At 51.4% G+C, this 22,803-nt stretch overlaps 8 protein-coding genes across 8 annotated transcripts; 5 read left to right on the top strand and 3 right to left on the bottom strand.

The window, feature by feature from the left end:
• Positions 1-2,200: 2,200 nt before the first annotated feature.
• PSV08DRAFT_230571 (glycoside hydrolase) lies at positions 2,201-5,054 on the top strand (the record flags this gene model as incomplete). The annotated part of the gene is made up of 3 exons (XM_014225566.1): positions 2,201-2,456; positions 2,518-3,749; positions 3,816-5,054. The coding sequence occupies 3 exons, from the start codon at positions 2,201-2,203 to the stop codon at positions 5,052-5,054; spliced, it is 2,727 nt and encodes a 908-aa protein (XP_014081041.1).
• Positions 5,055-5,292: 238 nt separating this feature from the next.
• Positions 5,293-5,759, top strand: PSV08DRAFT_332909 (uncharacterized protein). The gene has a single exon (XM_066092746.1). The coding sequence runs from the start codon at positions 5,350-5,352 to the stop codon at positions 5,614-5,616; it is 267 nt and encodes an 88-aa protein (XP_065948136.1). The 5' UTR covers positions 5,293-5,349; the 3' UTR covers positions 5,617-5,759.
• Positions 5,760-5,936: 177 nt separating this feature from the next.
• On the bottom strand, positions 5,937-7,318 carry PSV08DRAFT_188146 (uncharacterized protein; the record flags this gene model as incomplete). The annotated part of the gene is made up of 2 exons (XM_014225567.1): positions 5,937-6,724; positions 6,778-7,318. 2 exons carry the CDS (start codon positions 7,316-7,318, stop codon positions 5,937-5,939), a joined length of 1,329 nt encoding a protein of 442 aa, XP_014081042.1.
• A 1,900-nt stretch (positions 7,319-9,218) lies between these two features.
• On the top strand, positions 9,219-11,506 carry PSV08DRAFT_209847 (uncharacterized protein). The gene is made up of 6 exons (XM_014225568.2): positions 9,219-9,475; positions 9,608-9,682; positions 9,735-9,949; positions 10,002-10,252; positions 10,302-10,726; positions 10,783-11,506. Exons 1-6 carry the CDS (start codon positions 9,280-9,282, stop codon positions 11,415-11,417), a joined length of 1,797 nt encoding a protein of 598 aa, XP_014081043.1. The 5' UTR covers positions 9,219-9,279; the 3' UTR covers positions 11,418-11,506.
• A 164-nt stretch (positions 11,507-11,670) lies between these two features.
• PSV08DRAFT_251558 (uncharacterized protein) lies at positions 11,671-13,917 on the bottom strand (the record flags this gene model as incomplete). Its single annotated transcript, XM_014225569.2, has 5 exons — positions 11,671-12,592; positions 12,645-12,770; positions 12,848-13,708; positions 13,778-13,783; positions 13,868-13,917. The coding sequence occupies 5 exons, from the start codon at positions 13,915-13,917 to the stop codon at positions 11,671-11,673; spliced, it is 1,965 nt and encodes a 654-aa protein (XP_014081044.2).
• A 1,199-nt stretch (positions 13,918-15,116) lies between these two features.
• Positions 15,117-19,005, top strand: PSV08DRAFT_188272 (glycoside hydrolase; the record flags this gene model as incomplete). The annotated part of the gene is made up of 9 exons (XM_066091971.1): positions 15,117-15,221; positions 15,324-15,392; positions 15,462-15,604; positions 15,655-15,764; positions 15,824-16,078; positions 16,137-16,241; positions 16,308-16,670; positions 16,727-18,568; positions 18,674-19,005. 9 exons carry the CDS (start codon positions 15,117-15,119, stop codon positions 19,003-19,005), a joined length of 3,324 nt encoding a protein of 1,107 aa, XP_065948137.1.
• A 364-nt stretch (positions 19,006-19,369) lies between these two features.
• PSV08DRAFT_365778 (uncharacterized protein) lies at positions 19,370-20,478 on the top strand (the record flags this gene model as incomplete). Its single annotated transcript, XM_066093100.1, has 3 exons — positions 19,370-19,832; positions 19,973-20,196; positions 20,293-20,478. 3 exons carry the CDS (start codon positions 19,370-19,372, stop codon positions 20,476-20,478), a joined length of 873 nt encoding a protein of 290 aa, XP_065948138.1.
• A 234-nt stretch (positions 20,479-20,712) lies between these two features.
• PSV08DRAFT_230581 (uncharacterized protein) lies at positions 20,713-22,492 on the bottom strand (the record flags this gene model as incomplete). The annotated part of the gene is made up of 1 exon (XM_014225573.2): positions 20,713-22,492. The coding sequence occupies exon 1, from the start codon at positions 22,474-22,476 to the stop codon at positions 20,713-20,715; it is 1,764 nt and encodes a 587-aa protein (XP_014081048.1). The 5' UTR covers positions 22,477-22,492.
• Between the last annotated feature and the right edge of the window lie 311 nt (positions 22,493-22,803).

The following is a 22,803-nucleotide window of genomic DNA, read 5'->3' on the forward strand; positions in this document are numbered from 1 at the left end:
CTTCGAACAATCATCGGAACGCCTAGAAAACGACTTTGCAGCGTGGCTTCACATCCAGATCACGATCACAACAACAACACGATCCCGCGGAGGGCGAGATAGCGTTTAAACTCCGCAACCCGGGACTTTCTCTTCCCGCAACTAGTAACAAACTCCCCACGGCCCTACGCATGCACACATCAGTCAAGCGTCCCAAGCCCCCAAAAAACCCCACCCAGACTAAGAAGTCCTTAGCAGCGAATCAAACCCCCAGGAAGAGAAAGAAACCCAAGTCATGAGACAAGGTTGATTTTAGAGCAAAATGATCTAAACACCCCCATACAACAAAAAAACCGCAATGGGTAGAAGGGAAAACCTCGGGGTAGATGACAGAAAGAAAAAAAGGTCGGTACGGTATATAAACTAAGAGTAGGCCCTTTCGCGACCAAAAGCGGACTGGGGGACGGTGTTAAGGAATGTGGATGGGTGGTATAGTTTCAAGGTTGGTCCTTGGGGACAGACACATGGACAAGGTAAGCTTGGCACATGCTCATGCCCACTTCTTCCATAGTAGTTGAACCAAGTTGCCCGCAAGGACGCCGTCTTTTCCGTGACTTGTCGTCTGCCCCATGTATGCAGAAGGTAGGCACGTGGATGGTTTCTGTTTTGTTTGTTTTTTTGAGTCAAAAAAAGTCTTGTGGTTATCAGCCTTGTCCGTTTTTTTTGTTTGCTCGGGTTTGCTACTACCGGCATGTACTGTTGTTTGTTGTACCCTACTAGATATGTACCACTTTGACGTGTTTCAATCCACGACAATGCGTGTCAATAAACTTACGTGGTCAAAAGAAGTGTTTTTTTGTCTCTCCTACGTATACGTGACGCTTGTTTTCCTTTTGGACGTTTGATTCCGTGCGCACCGGCACGGGAAAGGCGGCGAGGCGGTGGAGGAAGGAAGGCAATGCAAGGACGAGGGGGTGGTGGAGCTGATGACGGCATGTGAATGATGCTGATGCCCAAGGGCCCGGTCAGGCCAGCCCTATTACATTTTACACTTTCTCTTCCAATGACTAGTCACGCACACATGTTCCGATAGTAGCAGGTCCCAAGGTGAGCAAACGAAGAATGTAAAGCGGAACGAGCAGAGTGGACAAAAGAGAAGATTGCTACCGCTCCCGTTGGCCTTCTAGTCTGTTGAGAGGGGGGCATGTGACTCGGCCCCCCGCATGTTGCTAGGATGATTAGCGCGGGAACAGTGGAGACAGGCCGTTCACGCGAACCTTGCGTCTGATCTGCCCAGACTGCCCCCTCAAACGTCACGAAGACACCTCACGATGTCTGGAAATGCAAACGAAGGGGGGCCTCGGGGACACCCGACATACTGTTGTCTGCGCAGTTTTTAACTTTTCGCGTGTGTAATCGTCATCATCTGTTAGTCCCCCCTTGGACCTTGATCCGATTTCGTGCATTTTCGTCCCCCGGTCAAGGTGCCGACGCTTCCATGTCGATCCCCTGATGGTATCTTTTGCCCCCTGTGACATGGCCGTTGATTGGAAGACAACCATGCGTGCTGGCATTAAAACGCACGCCGATACATTCCCAGAACGGGCAAAGACCCATCTGATGTAACTGTAGTAAAGCCTCTCACCCCGGATCATAGTCGAGATTCCCTAGTTAACCCCATGTCTAGTCCGCGACTAGTACCCATACAACAAATCTTGTTTTGTTTCATCTACGCGCTGGCCGCTCACAGCAAGTAATATCGGTTTGCTCGGTAGTATTTTATGGGTCGGGAAAAAAGGCGCAAGGTACGCAATTCTATGCTGCGTGCGTGTGTGTGTTCCACGGCAACCGTTGGCCTATACATTCGGAAATGATGCGAGGCAAAACAAACCCCCCTTTTTTGTTTTCCTTTCTTCTCTTTCGGCATGCTGTCATTTTGTGACCTAGCATGAGCTTCCTTCCCCGGAAAAGCATCATGTGGTCTTTCTTGGGTGCAGGCCCAAGCCAGTATGATGTGGGTCAAGCGGTGGACAAGAGGTCTCAGTCGCATCCTTGTTCACTTATTACCCGTTGCCGTTATAGTAAACGGTAACTTAAGCGCCTTCACTTCCAAGCTTTTCTTTCATTATATAGTCCTTGGGTGAACGGCCTTACTCTGGTCTTCTTCTTCTTTCCCCACAACCGGTTCTCAACTCTTGGTGAACACTGCTAGTTGACTAAGATGATACGCCATATTTTGCTCGGGCTTGCCGCCTGCTCGAGCTTCACTAATGCGGCCCCTCTAGTGCACGAGGCCACTGACCTCGCTGCCACCCTCACTCGCCGCGCCGAAGTGGATAGTTGCCCTGGTTATACTGCCTCAAATGTCGTCGAAAAAGATTCTACTTTGACGGCCGACCTCACTCTTGCTGGCGACGCATGCAATGCGTACAGCGACGATATTAAGAACCTTAAGTTGCTAGTCGAGTACCAAAATAGTAAGTCTTCGCTGTTCTGTTGCTGCACCAAGTCGCCATTCATACTAAAAAAAATGACCAGATGAGCGTCTACACATCAAAATCTACGATTCTGACCTCCAGGTTTTCCAAGTCCAAGAACAAGTCTTCCCTCGGCCGAAGCATGAAAAAGCATCAACGGACAGCACAGCCCTCCAATTTGACGTAAAGGAGAATCCGTTTTCTTTTACAGTCAAGCGCAGGGATGGTGGTGAAGTTCTTTTTGATACTGAAACCGTCCCCCTGGTCTTCGAGAAACAGTACGTGCGCCTTCGGACCAAGCTCCCCGACAACCCCAACCTCTACGGTCTCGGTGAGCACAGCGATTCATTCCGCTTCCATACGGATAATTACGAGCGTGTGTTTTTGAACGGCGAGTCCATTAACATTCCTACCAATGCCAATCTTTATGGCTCCCATCCGGTGTATTTTGACCACCGTGGTGGCAAGGGTACTCATGGCGTTTTCATGCTCAACTCGAGTCCCATGCAAGTGGACATCAAAAAGGCCGACAGCGGTTACCAGTACCTAGAGTATAATGCCGTTGGTGGAGTCATCGATTTGTACTTCATGGCTGGCAGTAAGCCCGCAGAGGTTTCCAAGCAATACGCTGACGTTGCCGGCTATTCTGCAATGTACCCATACTGGACTCTTGGTTTCCACCAATGCAAGTACGGATACTGGGATGTCAACATGGTCGCCGAGGTCGTTGCCAACTACTCTACTGCAGGCATTCCTCTTGAAGTCATGTGGACCGATATCGACTACATGAACCTTCGTGAAGACTTTACCACCGACCCTGAACGTTTCCCGCTCTCAAAGATGCGTGAATTGGTATCAACTCTTCACTCACGTGATCAGAAGTACGTACTGATCTTGGATCCTGGTGTTCATGCGGTCGGCGACTACGAGCCTTACGAGAAGGGCCACGAAATGGAGGTTTTCCTCAAGGCTGCTGATGGTACTGATTTCCTTGGTGTCCAATGGCCCGGAGCTGTCGCATGGCCCGATTGGTTCGCACCCAACACCCAGGAGTGGTGGACGCAGGAAATTCTCAAGCAGTTCGATGCTGATAGCGGCATTAACCTTGACGGACTCTGGGTTGACATGAACGAGGCGTCCAATTTTTGCCAGGACCCTCAGACTTGCAACCCGCGCCAAAAGGCTATCGATGATGGAATTCCACCAAAGCCTGCAAATGCTCCACGACCAAATACCGGCCGTCCTATTCCTGGCTTCCCAGCATCTTTCCAGCCTTCCCCTGGCAACAGTTCAGTCAAAGTTCGTGATTCAAAGTATCTTCTTTCTCGCGAATCTTCCGCTGGTTTGAAGACACGTCAGTCCGCTGGTGTCATTACTCCACGTCAATCTGCCAACGGCAGCATGAAGGGTTTCCCAGACCGCAATTGGTTTGACCCTGCTTACCGCGTCAACAGCCATCTCGGTAATGTCTCGCAGCAGACCATTGCAATGAACACAACAAACTACGATGGAACCTGGCAGTACGACACGCACAATCTGTACGGTAGCATGATGGCCTCGGCGACCCGCGAATCCATGCTCGTCCGCCGTCCCAAGGTCCGTCCCTTTGTCCTCACCCGCTCCACATTTTCGGGAATCGGCCGCAAGGTAGCACATTGGTTCGGCGACAATGCCTCCATCTGGGAGCACTACCGCACCTCTATCCGCCAGATGCTGTCCTTTGTCTCCATGCACCAGATGCCCATGGTCGGCTCCGACGTGTGCGGCTTCAACGGCAACGCAGACCAATACATGTGCGCACGCTGGGCCATGTTGGGCGCCTTCCAGCCCTTCTACCGCAACCACGCCGAACTCAGCACCATCCAGCAAGAATTCTACCAATGGCCCATTGTTGCCAACGCTGCAAAGAAGGCAATTGAGGCCCGCTACAAGCTCATGGACTACATTTACACGGCCCTCTACTACCAAACACAAGACGGCACACCAATGATCAACCCGCTCTTCTTCCTCTACCCAGAAGATGAAAAGACTTTCGGCATCCAAGAACAATGGTTCTACGGCGACGCCCTCCTAATTTCGCCCGTGACAGTCGACTACTCGGATACAGTCACGTTCTACCTGCCCGAGGACGTCTTCTACGACTACTGGACGTACGGCAAAGTGCAGGGCCAGGGCCAAAACGTCACAGTCAGTAACCTAACCTACAGCGACATCCCCGTGCATATCCGCGGCGGAAGCGTAATCCCGCACCGCGTCAACAGCGCGAATACCACAAAGGCGCTGCGCAACGAGGACTTTTTCGTGCTCGTGGCCCCGGATGCGCAAGGTAAAGCGGCGGGGCGGTTGTACCTTGATGACGGGGAGAGCATCGAGCAAGCAGGCACTAGCGAGATTAACTTTTCGTTTGATAATGGCAAGTTCAGTGCTACGGGGTCGTTTGGATACAAGGCACAGGGCGCGGAGAGCATCGCAGTTGCGCGGGTGGTGGTGCTGGGGCAGGCGCAGGAGGGCGCGACGGGCGAGTATGATGCCAAGAAGCAGACTATTGAGGTCAAGGGGCCGTGGACCTTGGACACAGAGTTTGGCTTTGAGTTGTGACTATCCAAGAGCGCTGTCGGCGGCGCTATTGCCCAGGCCGGCGGTGCTACTGCTGCTACCGTTACTTCGGATGGAGGCGGGCAGCGCTGCGGTGGAGCATGGTGGCGGCGTTTACTCATCGTGTTTGGGGCGGGTGTTTTTATCATAGGCATGTAGAATGGCGTTCTTGGTTTTGCTTTTTTAAAGGGGGTTGCGGATACACATGTTAGCTTGAGCAAGCATTGGCTAGCGGATTTACGCATATGAATGAGATACCATTTAAGGCGCTAGTGCTGCATAGCATAGCAACTCTATTATGACGGTGGCTTTTCTCTCATCTATGCAAGGCGGATGGAATGTGGCCCTCAATCTACTGGCCACTTGCCAAAGCTGCTATGCCCGAGCGCGTACTACTGTGATACCTGATCGGCCATGCTGTCAATATAACACCACGTTACTGCAGCGGTGCGTGCCGCCCACATTCCCGATCATCCCGTCAGTGACGTCGTGCAGATTAGCTGTGGTCACAGCGCGATGTGAGACAGGGCGTCTGGGGGGGACTGAGATCATTTGTGCGGGGTAGTGGAGGGTTGACTCTAGTAAGACCAAGACAACTGACAGGTTACCCAGGTGGTAGGTCACACGAGCCTCTCAACCATAAGCCCGCGTAGGGCAAAATACACGTGGCATATAAGGCACTTGTTGGCTCTTAGTGCACGGAAAGTGAGCAGTGGCTCATAGCGGGAACCGACTGATGTGTATCTTGTGACTGCGGTGAAAGTCTGTCGGTGGCCGCTCCGACGGGTCATGAGGTTGCGCACTGTTCTGGCATTCGTCTTGGGCGTGTGTCGACGGGTTTGACCTACGCACAATGTCCAAAAAGAAAATTTAATGCCAGACTGTTCATTCCCCCGCAATGGTTGCTGCCTCGAGTTCGTCGCGCACACTGTTCAAGCTGACGTCTTGGACCTCGTAGCCAACCTCGATCTTGTTCTTTGGCCGCGCCTTATTGAGTCCCTCAAGCAAAACACATGCTTTGCAGACTTCTTGGCTAGAGAGATATCCGCACTTGCTGCACTGGCCCATGACCTGCTTGTTCGTTTTCTTTGGTGTGTAGACCTTCCTGGATTTCTTGCCGTTGGGAGGCGGGACAGAGCCATCAGATTGTTGGCCCTGTGGGTTTGCACCACGGGCAACACTCTTTGTCGTGATTTCGGTCTCAAGGCTGGCATCCGCAGCGGCTTCATTCTGCCTTAGATGTGCTTCGACACTTGCCATCTCGCCACCGGTACTGCGCCCTTGAGCGCTTCCACACCCGCCTTCTTCTTCTTCAGCGACAGGCACACTGCTTGAACATGCACCTCCGCAACCTTCATCGCTGCCTGGTACCAGTTTGGCCATATCTTCTCCGCTCCTCACCACATCTAGGATGGCGCTTGGGCGCACACGTTCGAGGTTCTTGATCAAAGCGCGCGCACTGCCTCGGAAGGCCTCGGGGGAGTAGATGCATTCGGTGCTGAAGTAGTCGAGGTTCTTGTGGTGAGCATAGAGGACAATTTCCTTTTCGTATGCGTACTTGAGGGGTTTGCTGCGCTTGATGTTTGTGTTGGATGCAGGGTCAGAGGATGCCGATGGTGTAGATGTAACGATGGATGTGGTGCGTGACAGACGGGGAAGGTCGCCTCGCAGTACTACTTGGGTCAGTTCATGGTCGCAACTACATGGCGAACGAGACAGGACGTACAGTTCATCAACACCGTCTCGGCGACATCGTCAGCATTGTGTCCTGTGACGACATGCTTGACGCCGAGTCTTGATGCGCCGCGATCCAGGGCCTGTCGTCTGAAGACGCCGCAGTAGGTGCAATTCCCCTTTTTACCAACTTGCTCTACAACCTGGTCCATAGTCCATCCATACAGCTCAGCGTATCCAAGGATAGTCAGAGGCATATCGTACTGCTGGGCGTTTCGCTTTACGGTTTCGAGGCTGTCGTCACGATAACCCTTGATTCCCTCGTCAATGGACAAGAGGATGAGATCGAGGCCATAGTCGTAGCGCTCGTTGAGTGTCTTGAGAACGGAGGCAAGCACAGTGCTGTCTTTTCCGCCCGAGGCGCCAATGGCAACTTTTTCGCCGCGGTGGAAGAGGGAATTAGTCGTGATGGTGTGGTGGATTTCGGTTTCGAAGACGGCGATGAAGCACGTCTTGCATAAGCGCGAGTGGTCCTTTGGGCGCAGGATCAACGCGCGGTTGACGCTGCAGAGAGCGCAGGGCGAGGGCGGCATGGCTGGGCGCTGATGTTTTTTGGGGTTGTTGTCGTCGTGGTTGTCTTGTGTGGCGGGGGTGAAGGAAATGCGACAGGCTTGGTGGGCGGTAGCGGGGCGCAGTGAGTGACTCAGTGAGTGGCGCAGGGAAGTGGCGCAGGGAAGTGGCGCATGAGTCATGACAACCGGCAGGCGGGGCAGAGCCGCTACCATCATCGCTGAAACGACCGGCTGTACTGTGACGCCTGCTGTACCTGATCATCCACCATCCATCGGCATCACGGCGGCATCTCGGAATACCGCATCCTGGCCCTGTTCCTGGGGATCCCGTCCCGTGTCGACGCAGACGCGTACATAGCATGTTCCTGCATGTGCCAAACTATGGTTGAGCGCCTTGCAACCCGCCTTGGCCCACTACGGAAACCTATGATGCTAGTATAGTAATCATAGTCTGTCACCAACTCGTCAATACAAGCACCTCGCCGACGCCAACCCAAGGGACCTGACGACGCCTGTAACCTCAGCGCCCACCCTTTGACAGCCACACCGGCGGCGCATTGCGCAATGTGACTGCTGTCACCAGTCCATCTCACCCATTGTCGACTTTTTTCTTCTTCACCTGTCTGCTTGCGCGGACATGGCCGCGAGCGCAAATTTCCACTTGCTGCCGTCCCTTGTGTGCAGCTGAAGACATGTCTGGTGGCGCTTTCACGAGCTGGTCTTTTGCCCTTCTAGCCTTCAGCCTTTAAGCACGCTTCGGCGCTTCTGCCCCTCAACTTATTCCCAGCCGCTACGTCAATCTGGGATGCAATCCATGTACTCATGGCCATGTCCCGTGCAATCACATGGTATAGACACGGACATGCCCTGGGAGCTGATCTCGCGTGTCCGGGAACTCCCTGTCTTACGACTATAGAGTTTGCCCGGGCCCTGTTTGACATCACGTCGATCCGCTAGGTTGCTCACTCACTCATGGTTGTCTGCACATCACTTTGCTCAAGGTCAGGTGTACTATCGAAACTGCTTCTCCTTTACCCAATTCTACTTTGACTTGCTACTTGCTAATTGCAACCAATAGAGAATTTAGACTTTGCTAAACACTTGTTCAGGTAGCTCCCGCGACCCTGCGGATGTGGCATGAGCCGGATGCACACCTACGAAGCCAAGTGCCGTAATAATGTTAATAGCTCCAAACACCAGGACACCGGACCACTCACAGTCGCCGTCGCTGTCATACGAGTCATACTATTCATCGTCTGGAGGTCGATAGCAACGGTTACTCCTGTCCACTAGCCCTCAACTTTGACACCGGCTCAACATCGGCCAGGCCATGTCTGTTGACGCCACAAAACGCTGCGCCTGACGAGGTAATTCGGCTCGGAAATTTGTTTCAGTATCTCATCCTCTAAAACGATATACAAACTCAAAGTCATGCACCTGTGTTAGACCCTGGTAATGTTGCTGTGGAGCGAAAGTCATCCACGAACCACATCAGCCAAGGGCTCCTTGCGAAAACGTCCAAAAAAATCTACGTCCAATGCAGCCACAAAGGCGCAAGGAACTGACTCCGGGGTAACGTACGATTAGATGAGGATCGGCTATTTTGTTTGGAGACTTTCGATTGCCAGGCACCGCACTGGCCCCTTCAACGCAATACACGAAGCCTCTTCCGACTCTAGTAACGTGTCTAGCTACACACTAACGATATATCGTTCCCTCACAAGCCTCTTTTACCACGCTAGTCGCTTGTGCATAATCGGGCAACTCCCATGTCCAAGAATTAGGCCGGCTGGTTCGTCGTCGATCTTTTCGTGTGCTGAACCCCTACATGCAATGGTTCGCCGATGGCAATGCTGTCAGCGACACCCCTCCAGCGCAACGCGTCCGTATAAGGCACGACTTTTCCCATAGTCTTCTGCTTACCAGTTTCGTCGATTGCGACGCTCAATACACTCCTTTGTACAAATTTCTTACACAACAAGATGGAGGCCCACGTCATGCTCGACACCCTTGGATGGGTTTACACCAGCATCTTCATCACCTGGAACGTCGTCTTTGTCGCATGTCTTGTATTTCTTTGGGTTCATCGTCAGCACCCCTCTCTTCGCATACGAAGACTGCCATTGTTATTCGCTGGCATTATTCCACTACACGCCTATGGCTCTATTTGCTGTCTCGGTAAGTAAAGTCAGACAACTATGCTTTCAAATCCTAGTAGGAACTTGTCAATGAAAAGTTGACTGTTTCCTTCATAAAAGCCTATTCGTCTTTGATACGTTGCGAGTATGAGCTGACTGTACTTCCAATCAGCATACGTAATTGGCCCTGTCGTCAGTTGCTCCGTAGAGTTCTGGATGATGTCAGTATTGGTGCCAGTGGGCATGGGTACGTATTCTTGCTTGTTCAAGGACTTGAGTAGTATACTAAACTCGATTAGCATTGTTCCATGCTTCCAACAGTCAATTTCTACACATCGCCAGCCGTCAGAAGCAGTTTGCTCGCATGAGCTCGCTCAAGGATCATGCGCCAATCGATGAGAAGGCTGCGCAAGAGGCTGCCAATAGCCGATGGCGAAGAATCGCACAGGGACTTGAGCGCGCTGACAAGATCAAACGAACACTCATTTTCATTGGAATCGGCATGGCTTTCCAAGTAAGATTGTCGGCACATAGTTGAAAGGATCTGCGTCTAACACTGTGACCAGTTGGCACTCGTCTTTTTTGTTTTCTTTGCTTCAAGGAAGTTCCACTACAATTACGGTATCATCGATTACACGGTCAAAGGCACCGGCATGGAAGTACGCATGAACTGCAGCAAAGGATGGGAGTGGTGGCTGTCGATTGTATGGCAGTTCTTCTGGTCTTGGGTATACGCGCCCTGGATTCTCTTCAAATCTCGGGGTATCCGCGATGTTCACGGTTGGCGTCTGCAGACCATCTGCTGTTGTCTTGTGGGGTATGCCTTTCCTGAACCATATACCAGGTACTCTGCTGACTTTTCGCAGTCTCCCAGCATCCCCTCTATGGCTTGCTGGTCTCTACGCTCCTGAGTTCGGAGTTGTAAACGCGGTCTTCCCCCCACCACTTTGGTTCTCTGTCTGCTTCGGCCTGGTAGAGATCTTCACAATTGGGTCTACCATTCGCGATGTGCTTCAAGGCAACAAGCTTCGCCAAGAGACACTAGATGCTATTGCTGATTGGGAGGCGCGTCAAGCGACCAACGGCTTGGACGCAACTACTGGTGAGGAGCTGAAGAAGAGTCCTAGCGAGTTCTCGGGATCAACCGCTCTCCAGTCCGTTGGTGATTCCAGCTTCAGCAAACAGTCGTTTGATTCCAAGTCAGACATTTTGACGATGACTGCCTTAGAGAACGCTCTCCGAACCAACCCCATGCCACTCCTTGAGTTTGCTGCATTGAAGGATTTCTCTGGTACCTACTTTCTCGATGCGCATTACCTAATTGACCATGCACTAACCGCACAACAGGCGAGAACGTCAGCTTCCTTACCCATGTGGCAGATTGGCGACGCCAATGGTTTTCACAAAAATCATCGACCGCGGAGCACAACCGCAATCAATTTGTGGCTGCTGTCCGCATCTACGCTCATTTCATCTCTCTCGAGTTCTCAGAGTTTCCTATCAACATTTCTTCCAAGGAGATGAAGCGACTTCATCATGTCTTTGTAGAAGCTGCTGTTGCACTATTTGGCCGTCGCCGAAACTCCCATTCATCATCATCATCAAGCGACAACGCGACACCTTTCGACAACGTTTACCCAGACGACGCTTCTGATATGCCTATTCACGATAAGAGCGCAAACGATTCTGTCAAGGAACTCAAGGGCGCCATTAGCCTTGACAACCTTGGGCGTGCCAACCTGAGAGCTGTGGCGCACATGGAGCCAGGCTGGCTCAATGGCACGCTGGCCGACGTCAAGATTCCAGACAGCTTCAACGAGATGGTTTTTGATGCAGCCGAGAAAGAAATCAAGTACCTTGTCCTCACAAATACCTGGCCTAAATTTGTCCAGGTTTCACGCGCAAACAGCGAGATGAGCAAAGAGGATCCGGAGAAGGGTAACAATGCTTGGATGCACAAGTTTTTATGTCATCACCCTTGATGGGCTAACAATCACGTTTTTCAATACTGTAATCATTTAATATAATGACATGCCGGTTAATCGTCGGCACAATTTTTCTTTCTATACTATGAAGTTTCTGTTGATCAAAATGAGTTGATGCGGTTTTGCCCATGTATCCTTTGAGAAGTCTCAACATCAAGAGCATTACTAGAGGTTGGGCCGATACTTTGCACAGAGATGAACAATTCTATTCGTATACGACGGATCATGAAATATATACCCAAAGGCCCTGCTATCCACTAACCCCAACACAATAATAATACCCCGGCCAAATCTGCGTCCCACAATTCTCTCCATTAGCCCCCACAACCGGATTCCACTTATAAAACAACGCGCTCTCAATCCCCGCATCATTCGCAAGCTTCCAACATCCATCTCCACCCCCCGCTCGCACAAACTTGTTGCAATTCGCTACAATACCCGCTTGCGTCTCACTCGGCTTCGCCGGGCCTGTCGTACTCGACGCCGACGTCGTCGAAGTCCGAGACGCAGTAGCAGTGGTAATGGGAGGCGGCGCCGACGAAACCCCAATACAATACGCATACCCCGGCCAAATCTGGGTAACGCAGTTTTCGCCCCGCGACCCCAGCACAGGGTTCCAAGCATAGAAATCCGCAGGCGCCACGCCTGAGTCGGTGATGATGGCCCAGCAGCTTGATTCGGCGCCGGTTGTGTGCCATTTATTGCAGGTAGAAGGTTGGCCTGCATGTGTATTTGTTGGCTTGGGGCCACTTGCCGTGGTAGAGGTACGAGTAGTAGCACTCGACGAAGGGCCGGTTGTGGGGCCTGAGGTAGCAATAGTAGTAGAAGGCGACCCCTCCCCGTTTACCCCGACACAGTAGTAGTAATCTTTCCAAATCATGGTGTTGCAGAATTCACCGGTTGAACCGAGGACGGGATTTAGTTCGAAGAGCCGTTGTTGGGTTATGCGAGCGTCGTTGGCGACTTTCCAGCAGTTTGCGCCAGCGCTGACGAGGACGTAGCGGGTGCAGTCTTTTGGTGTGCCTTCGTGGAGGAGTAAAGGGGAGATGGGGGTACTGGGGTTGTCGATGATTTCCAGGGTGGGGGTGCTGCCGGGGCCGCCGCGGATGGGGCCGTCGTTGTCGTCTGGGAGGCTGGAGTTGGAGGGGGGAATGTAGGAGCCGCCGGGACGGCTGGGTGGTGGGTTAGTTGGGGTTAGGAGAAGGCGAGGGGATTTTAACTTACGAGACACAGATGTATTGGTCTTCGACGAGGTGGTCGCAGGCACCTAGGATATTGGGATTCCATGTTGCTAGCTGGGCGCCGTTGATGGGATTGGTGCCTTCAGACACGGCGGCTGCAATGGAGGTGCTGTGGAGATGTCAGAGGCCGTATCAAGCGACTGTAATAAGGTATGTTGGCAGAAAGGGGAGGCAGTGTAGACATACCAGGTTTGGCCTTTAGTAACATGGAAAAGCGAGCAACCACGAGGACCACAAATTTCTTCGTCGTCAACGTAACAAGCTTCATTTTGGGTGAGATATACGAGACTCCCGGTCGACACGTTGTACTGGCGTGCTATTTCATTGCAAGCTTGCATGCTGTTATTGGTCGAAGTGTCCATGACATTGATGATTACCTGATCTTCCGCACAGGACAAACTAGTTTCCTCTGGCTCCGGCTCGAATACTTCTCCCGGTCCTTGTACGAACGATGGCGTTGGTGTCAGGGCGACCATATAGTTTGGTAGTGATCTCGTCGCTATGTTGGCGGCAATGGTGGTCTGGCAGACATTCTGGATGTCCTGGAATTCCTGAACAAGGTAGTCGGAGTGGTCTTCGTCAGGCAGAAACTCTGATGAAATGCGAGCATGCATCAGCTTTAAGAAGCATTCTGAGCATAGGAGGTCGTCGTCGTAGATGTTGGCCATGCGACTGTTTTCGGCGGATACATTGGCCGGGTTGATGCACCATGGGTCAGAAGGGTCTGCATTGCAATCTGGTCGGATGACATCGGAGCCAACCCATTCTTGAGATTCAACGAAGCACCATTCGTTGGATGAGGACTTCAAACATGCAATGTCAAGACCGGCGACGAATCGGGTCGCAAGCGTTTCCGCGTCAACTACACGATCTCCTGAACTGAGAAGTTCGCCGTCACAGGACTCGCCAACTGCATCTACCCATCTACGACTAGATTCGATACACCTCGTGGTACAGAGATCAGAGGTGTTGCTTGAACTCCAGTAGATGTTGTCAACGTTTGATGTCCATTGAAACAAGTTTGGCTCACAATCCAGTGTTGTGTTTCTATCTCATACTTAGCATCTAGTCATAGAAGAAAATAACACAGAGTTGTTACAGAAGCAGGTGACTTACAGGGCACTAATACATGTTGTAGAGATGTTAAGAACGCCGGAGAGTCCCTGAGGATCTACCAACGGCCATAGTGTGAACGCCGAAGCGTACTGTACCAGGCCAAAGGAAAGTACGAACGAGAGGGTTTTGAAAGAAGTCATGAGTATGAATCTACTTTCATGAGGAGTAACACTACTGTAGAAAGCATCCGGCAGTCGAAGAATCAAATGCCAAATAGAGGAATCTCTAGGTATTAGGACTTTGGGGCAAAGGCTTTGATATCACGCGTCCTCTTCCTACACCAACTCCAGAATCCGCAATTTCACAAGGCGTTCACCAGAACGCTCTACGCGCCACAGCCGAGCGGCTTACATGCATTGCTTATCCTGGTTCTATCACGATTCCCGTGTGCCACATCGCGTAGAAGAAGAGTTGTCTCGGCAAGTGTCCAGCCTTTACTGTTCCAAGCTTGCCCAGATTCTAGGTCTTCCTCAAACAGATATTTTCCTTCCAATTCAATAATATGCAAATTCTTTAAATTGCCATACGGGATACTGGTGGCCTCGCCAAGATGTTACCAAAATGTTTTCGCATCTACGAGCGCAAGGATGTGAGTTTCGGTGGGGGGCCAACTAATTTCAATAAGGTCGCGAGATGCTACCTTAAGAGGGACTCGGAACAAGCGGCAACAACGCGGGCCGCCTGCCGCTTTAGTCTTTTCGCTTGTTAATCGTATCTTGCCCGCCCGCCCGGCTGTGGCTAAGTCTATGGTTCCTGCAGTCAGCGGCACGTGGACTACCGAAGGATGTAACCACCACCACTGCAGGAACAGTTGTGCATCTATTGGTTTATTTTTGACATACGATTTTCAGGGTCTTGGTTTCTTAGCATCTCCTTGTGCTAATCTAACGTGGATGGCCTGAAGAGGCGAGACAAGGCTGAACAGCTGATTTTCTAGGTCATACGGTTCGATGGAACCCAAGAAGTAAACGTCTCGGCGGGGCGTAAGTCTGATACTAACTTGTATGCGAGGACAGAGACAATGATCTTGGCCTTTTGTTATTCCAGTTCCGGCATATGCGAACTACTGAGGAAATTTGCATGTCTCCAAGCGAAGTGCGCGTGATGGCCGTTACTCCGCCGCATGGGAATTGGAGGTGGTCAGACTGAGCTGCACAGGCTATACTTGGCAAAGATTGATGGGACATAGGGTGTGCTCCTGGCTAGTAACCAGGCATTTATGGCGCATTTCATATCCGGTTGACATTTGCTGTTCTTATTCATAAGACTTGGGTACAGCAGAAGTCGCCAGATGGGCACTCCTCCTTTCTCTTGTTCCAGACGTCCCTGATCCCAAGTCATGCGGGATTCTTTGCTCAGCTTGCTGTTATGGCCGGCTCTATCTTTTGCTGTCGAGTCAAACATTTCCTTCGTCCCGGTGAACAGGACGTCAGATCACTTCAACGTCAGTGAGGCTATTGAACGTGTCAAGGCTGAATCTGGGATTGAAGCAAATTTTCTACTCAATTCTGCATTCTCTGTACTCGGGTCTGATGTCTCTGCGGAGCTGCTGGAACTTCCAGTCGGTACTTGTAACGCCCAAACTCCCTGCGTAAATGGGGCTTGTTGCAGCGGCGTACGTTGAAATCCCCATCAAGGCCTGTTGACTATGTTATTACTCGATTTTTAAGCTTACCAATGAAAGGTTTCTGGACTCTGTGGTTACTCCCCATCCGAGTGCGGTGTTGGCAATTGTACCTCGAACTGTGATGCCAAAGCCGAATGCGGCCAGTACGGCGTTCCTGGAAAGCAAACATGCCCATTGGGTGTTTGTTGCTCTAAGTTTGGGTAAGAGAATCATTCCTCTCCACTCAGTATGGGACTGATTGAGACTCTAGATTCTGTGGTTCAACCGACGATTTCTGCAATGTCGACGAAGGCTGCCAGAAGGACTTTGGAGGCTGCGGTCCTCCAAAACGTCCTTCGTGTAGCAAAGATGGCACCAGTGGTAAGATGATCAAACCCTAAATCTTCATGTAAACTCTAACAAGACTCTATTGGCTACAGTCAACAAGCGTTCTATCGGCTACTATGAAACTTGGGCCAACACAAGACCTTGCAGCGCAGTGGCGCCGGAGCAGCTAAACCTCCAGGGCCTAACTCACATCAACTTTGCGTTCATGTTCTTTGAACCGGATACTTTTGAACTCACACCCATGGACAAGAATGCTGGTTCACTGATTAGCCGCTTCACAAAACTCAAAGAGAGGAAGCCTGGACTGGAAACATGGGTTAGTGTTGGTGGATGGTCTTTCAACGATCGTGAGTAGTATAAGCTGCAATTCGTTTGTTTCATACTGACTAGCATTTCTTATTATAGCTGGAAAGTATCAGCAGGCCTTTAGCATCATGTCGAGTACTGCTTCCAACCGTAGAAAGTTTATTAACAACTTAATCAAATTCATGGAGACCTACGGGTTCGATGGTACGTCAAAAATGACCTAAGAGGATACTAGCCAGGATCCAAGACATACTAGCTAACATTTGGCAGGTATGGACATGGATTGGGAATATCCAACTGCAGATGACCGTGGCGGTAAGCCCGAAGACAAGGCAAACTTTGTTCTTCTCTCCAAGGACATATACAACGCCTTCGAAAAGAAGGGATATGGCTACTCCCTCACACTACCCGCATCGTACTGGTATTTGCAGCATTTCGACCTTGCAAAACTGCAGCCGTACGTCCACTGGTTCAATCTCATGTCGTACGATCTACATGGTACCTGGGATGCGGCGTCAAAATTTGTTGGCTCATACGTCGCCACTCATACAAACCTGACGGAAATCGATCTTGGTCTCGATCTTCTTTGGAGAGCTGGTGTCAAGCCTGAGAATGTCGTCCTTGGTCAGGGATGTGAGTACACATGTTGCAGCAACGTTTACATTGACACCATAAGTTAATTCTGATAGTGTACGGTCGCTCCTTCACTCTCACTGATCCAAAATGCAACAAACCCAACGGCGTGTGCCAGTTCTCGGGCGGCGCCAAAGCTGGTCGCTGCTCACGGGCATCTGGTATCCTGAATCTTCAAGAAATCTTCGATATCATCGACGACAAGAAACTCAAGCCAACACACGACAAAAAGGCTGGGGTTAAGTGGATCCACTGGGATGATGACCAGTGGGTTTCCTACGATGATGACGAGACACTGATGCAGAAACGTGAGTTTGGCGCGTCTCGCTGCCTTGGTGGCATGATGGTTTGGGCTCTTGATCAGATAGATCAGGATACTGCAATTGGAGGCAGTTTATCGCCAGAGGAAATGGAGGAAGCAGAAGCCATGTACCAAGATGCAGCTGCAAAGGGCGTCTGTTATACAACCATGTGCGACGATAAATGCCGCAACGGCGACTACGAAGCTGCGCAAATGAGGGGACAACCTGGCTTGTTGTCTACCATGTCTCGTTGTCCTAAAAACCAGGTTCGTCGTCTTTGCTGCTCCAAAGGCGTCACTATGGGAACCTGCAAATGGCGAGGCTTCCGTGGCTTGGGACTGTCTTGCACGGGTGGTTGTCACGGCGATGAGACTGAAGTTACTACCAACACCAACCATGTCGACAAGAACGAAGACCAAACATGTACGGGAGGTACACAGAGCTACTGCTGCTCCGGCTTCAAGCCTCCTATTTCAAAAGAACAAATCAGTGAAAAGATGAAGGACGAAGCAGCCGACCTTGCTCTTGCTGCTGCCGAAACTCTTGCAATGGAAATAGCAGCAAAGGCCTTTTGTCGTGTTGCAATCATGGCCGCAACACTACCTCTACGCATCATTCCGTTTGTAGGCTGGATAGCCTCTATCGCGCTTCAGGTCGCAATGCCCGCACTGGTCAATGTCTGCGCCAAAGGAGTCGCCAAGGCCGGCAAATCAGTCTTCAAGTTTAAGGGGAAAGACTACGAAGTCAAAGTCGACAAGCCTCTTACGAGCAAGGTCGACCGGCCGGCATCCAAGTCACCGACCAAAGCTTCTGATAGGCCAAAGACTTGTAGGACGAAGAGGGTGGCAGCCAGGGACTTGAGGCCTCGCATCGACTGGACGACAAAGGCGTATGACCCGCCTGTTGTAAGAGTCACGCACAAAGTATGCAATGGTGCGGTAGCAAAGCAGGCCTGCTACAACTACAGCTCTATCATCAACCGGCGACCTGATCTCGCGCGTCTGACCTGCCCGTCTTACAGATACCCTCGCCCAGACCGACCCCAAGTCGACGAATACAACGAACAGCACCATACCGACTGGAGCAGCGGCTGGCTTCGCTCCGCAGACCTCGAATGCCAACGCGACGAATACCCCGGCGCGGCAATCTGGCAAGCCCGCGACGACAGTGTCTGGATCCGCCTCATCCCCCGTGCCGACAACTCTAAAGCAGCTCATCTCTTCAAGGGCTGCCCCGAAGAAGAAGAAGAAGAGTTCGTCAGAGAAAGATCCATCACCACGACCGACGTAGGCTGCAGCACCCGCGACGTCTGGCAGAAAACCTATCGTAAAATCCAAGTAGTGATGAACATCGGCTTCAACAATATGGGCAACATGCCCCCTGATTTCGGCATGACAGCCAATCTATGCTGGCCCGAAACACTGGTAAATGATCCAGGCTTCGCCCTTTTGACAGATGACCCCTGGTACGCCGCCGGCAACAATAGAGGCCAGTTCACGCGGCACTACGCTCAAGCGCCGTCGGCGCAGTTTACAAATGGAAAGGTCAATAAGCCCACTTGGGGCTGGACGAAACCGAGGGCAAACAATGGCGGTGGTGGAAATAATACTCCAGACCCAGACTCAGATGAAGACATGCCTGATGTACCAAGCGACGACGAAGACAACGACCCCACATTCCCTGGTGGTCGCAGCGCGTTAGATGATATAAACAAGTTTAAGCGGTCGCCGAATGACCTTGTTATCCATGAAGGGAATTCGACGAGGAAACCGACGGAGGAGGAGTTATTTGAGGAGTTGGGGCTGTTGGAGTGCAAGGAGAGGTATTGTCAGAGGGAGATGGAGGAACTGGGGTTTGCGTCGTTGCCGGTTGTGCAGGAGACAGTAAAGGCGCCCGTGGTAGTGCAGGCGGAGGCGACGCCGACGGATGGGAGTGCGGTGGTTGAAGCGAAGGCGACGCCGGTGAGGATGCAGGAGGCAGATGTGTCGGTTATCACGCCTGCGCCTAGGCATCCGCACTACCGGTATGAGTAGGTGTATATATCTAGAGATTCTATTTGTATATTTCTTTTGTATCTCAGATATTCAGAAATTTTGTAGTTGATCATCGAGCATGTCATGTGATATTTGAGTGTTTCCTAGCCAACTTGTGTTCTACTACATAAGATATTTGTTTAAGATATGACGTCGTTTATCGTTTCCACCACCACATCCTCCCCCTTCCATCCCGGTCTGTCCGTAGGATCTGGCCCCCAAGAATCTTCCTGGAAAAATGAACCCTCCAAGCCAATAAACCGAGGCCCCAAGAAATTTCTCGACTAAGCGACATGCATACAAACAACTTCAATCCCCCCTTCCCCATCACCTACTCTCCATCTCAACCCCCCCTACCACCACCATGCCCGACCCAGACCCCCCAGCACAACCTCCACCCCCAAACTCGGCCTACAACCGCGCCGCACTAATCACAAGCCTAACAGCCTACTACACCCTCCTCTCCAAAACTGTCTCCATCCACCCATCCCACATCCACCCTGCCCCACCCACCGGCCACGACCCCTCCTCCCTCCCCCTCTCCCATCTCCAGCGCCTAGGCTTCAACGACCAAATGCTGGACCTAGTTCTTCACCTCCCCGTCATCACCTCCGCCACCCGCCCCGTCTACCCAGGAACCCAACCCATCGCCTACACCAACGACCTCTTCGACGACTACAGCGACGAAGACTTTGACGTGAACGATGCGCATTCAGTCGGTCTTTGGCCCTTACCCGAGCAGCGGATTCCAGAGGGTGTAGTGCCGATTTCATGGCCGTTGCAAGGGGATCCGGGTGGAGTGTGGTGGATGATTGATACGAATAACGGTATGTTTTTTTTCTCCTTTTTCTTCTGAATTTTTTCTCCTTTTTCGAGCTTTCACCGTGAGGTGGCATGGGGAGGGGCGTAATACTTTTGTTCGCGTTGAAGAAGCTGATGTGTCGGCATGGTTGCCGACGTGTTCTAGGTGAGATTACGCCGCACACGGCGTTTATCACAAGACCTGTTGCCGAAGTACCGGAGAATGAGCAGTGGCGGACTGCAAGGCCGGTGCCGGCGACGGAGTATTTCGACGGGTTGGCGAGGGAGCTGGTGGCGTTGGAGTTGTTGCCTGTGCCGTTTAATCCTGGGTTGCTGGTTTGGGAAATTTGGCATGCGAAGGGGCATAGGGAGTTTCAGGTTTTTGCGGATGTGAGTTTTACTATTCTATCCCCTTTTCTTTTGCTGGAGCGGAGCGGAGGGCAGTGAAATGGTTACGGGCTGCGTTTTAACGGGAGATAAACACAGGAAGCGAAAGCAATCTATCAGCAGTGCGGGTGGCCTGATTTGGAAAAGTTCAAGCGTGCGAGGTGTAAGAGGTTGTTGGAGGAGTTGCAGAAGAGGGTGAGGGCGTGGGAGAAGGCGAGGAGGGCGTCGAAGCCGAAGCCACCTGCGTATACGGATGAGCAGGGGAATCCAGTTGAGCCGCATTGATTGGGTGAGTAGTCTCTTCGGATATAAGTCCTATGATGGACTTGATTGATGTGTATATATTAGGAACAGTCGACATTAAAACCAGACACAGTTGTACTTCAAGGATTCGTTACTTCATCTACACATGGGATATAGCACCCATGTGATAATTCCGTTTACATGCCGTGAAACGAAACAACACAATCCATCGTCATACTTTCCCCAACCCCTTTCACAAGGCAATCTTCCAATCTCTCAAAGAACCGCCTCATCCACATTCCTAATCCACCCTGCCATCCACTTCACAGTATCCAAATGCGCCGTAACCCCTACCTTCTCATCTACCGTATGAATGTTCCCCAAGCCAACCTGCTCCCTATCCCATCCCGGTCCATAGCGGAAAATGTGCTCGCTCAAATCCCAGTAGAACCTCGTATCCGTATTTCCCGTCATGATGCCTGGACTAACAATCAGATCGCGGCCATAGAGTGCGCGCGTGGTGCCTGCGAGAAGGGCAAAAGGAGTGGTAGTAGTCGAGACCGAAGTGTTGGAAGAAGAAGAACGGGTGAGCGACGTGGGAGTTATGGGCGCGGGCTCCAAGATAGTTGGGCCATGGGAAAGAGAGATGCTAGAAGGTGTTTCTTCGCCGGTGAACGCGTGGAGTGTGAGATTGTACTTTTGAGCTACTTGAGCGGCTAAGGAGGAAATGTGGGATTTGACTTCTGAAGAGGTGGAGCCGACGTTGATACGGTGGTTCACTGTGAACTGAGTTCGCTCGGGTAGTGCGTTAGTTTTGACGCCTCCGTGGATGATGTCGACAGCGACGGAGGTTGTAAAGAGGTATTTTGTGCCGGGCCCTGCTTTGGCGGCTTCGAGGGCGAGGTCGTCTTTCTTGCTGCAGGTTGCGTGGCGTCGGGAGCGCTTGTCCAAGAGCTTTCCCAGCTGCTGTGGGAACTCGGGTGCGTACTTTTCGCCACATTGAAGCAAGCCTAGGTATGGATTTTCGTCCGCGAGATGCGGTTCATAAAGGTTCGCTTCAATCAAGGTAATAAGTTCACTGGCAACCCCAATCCCGTTGTGCGGTGGTGGAATGCTGCTATGACCACCAGGCATACGAACGACGATATCGACATCGACATAGCCCTTTTCTGCAACACCTGGAATGGCAAAATTGGCGCCCCAGCTTTCGATATTCACCGCGCCCTCATCGACAATAGCAGCGATGGAATTGTGTCCCAATTTCTTCAACAGGTAGGCTGAGAGGTGCTTTGCCCCTTCTCCACCAGAGATTTCCTCATCAAAGCCAAAAGACAAGATGAGTGTTCGTTGAGGCGTAAAGTCGGCAGCAATGAGCGCCTCAACAGCATTCAGGATAGCCATGAGCTGGTTCTTGCAGTCACTTGCACCTCTTCCCCATACAAATTTTCCGTCATAATGTCCTGAGAAAGGCGGGTGCGTCCATTGCTTGAGAGTTGAATCTGGGACAGGCACGACATCTTGATGCGCCATGAGCAAGTTGGGCTTCAAGCTGGGATTGGTGCCAGCCCATGTGTATAGCAAGCCATGCGTATTGACCTTTTCGAGTTGAAGCGTCGCATGCGCCAATGGATAGGTCTTGCTGAGGTAGTCTGCAAACGAGTAGAAAACGTCCCATCGAGGGTCCGTGCCGATATCGCCCATATCATCGTAGCTTTGAGTAGGGATCTTCACAGCGCCTGATAAGCGCTCGATAGCAACATTGCGGAAGTCGTCAGAGGTCAGATAGCTTTCCATATCGTCCAACTCTTTTGTCTTCCTTGAAGGAAAGAGAGGCTCGGCTTGATGGCATTGCGAATCCACTCTATGTTTGTTCGGGTTCGAGAGAAAGTTCCATGTTGATGTAGGTGTGGTGCTACAGTTTCTGAGTAATGCTAGAGCTGCCAAACAAAGCACTGCACCAGTAGCAAATTTGCGTTTGTGAAAAGTGTTGTTGGATGATGCATGAGGCACTGCCTGCTCGCCCAAGTTCTTGCCAGCCATCTCAATAATTGGTGTTGGTAGGAGAGTTGGTGGACAAATCTGACATTCGACGGGAATAAACAACGCAGATGCACTATACCGCATTAGGAAAGTCCTGGACACGGTGAGGCGATCATCTCCGAAAAGGGCTTCAGTCAACAGTGGATACTGACACTGTTCCATTACTTCATATCGTTATCAGCCCGCAATTACAATCTGATGCAGCAGATCTAGACTATGATTGCACGCGCATTTTTTTACTTGCCATCGGACAGATCCATCATGGTCTGCATCGAGTACAGCAGACTCTTTTACGAGGCGTATACATGGCTCGTCTCAACGAATTAC

Source organism: Bipolaris maydis, assembly GCF_028858645.1.
Source record: "Bipolaris maydis strain C4 unplaced genomic scaffold PSV08scaffold_15, whole genome shotgun sequence".
Taxonomy (NCBI): domain Eukaryota; kingdom Fungi; phylum Ascomycota; class Dothideomycetes; order Pleosporales; family Pleosporaceae; genus Bipolaris; species Bipolaris maydis.

Coding starts and splice junctions, on each gene's coding strand:
- PSV08DRAFT_332909 (XM_066092746.1), top strand. CDS start 5,350: ATGACGGTGGCTTTTCTCTCATCTATGCAAGGCGGATGGAATGTGGCC.
- PSV08DRAFT_209847 (XM_014225568.2), top strand. CDS start 9,280: ATGGAGGCCCACGTCATGCTCGACACCCTTGGATGGGTTTACACCAGC. Junction 10,253..10,301: donor ATCTGCTGTTGTCTTGTGGG/GTATGCCTTTCC, acceptor GACTTTTCGCAG/TCTCCCAGCATCCCCTCTAT. Junction 10,727..10,782: donor TGCATTGAAGGATTTCTCTG/GTACCTACTTTC, acceptor ACCGCACAACAG/GCGAGAACGTCAGCTTCCTT.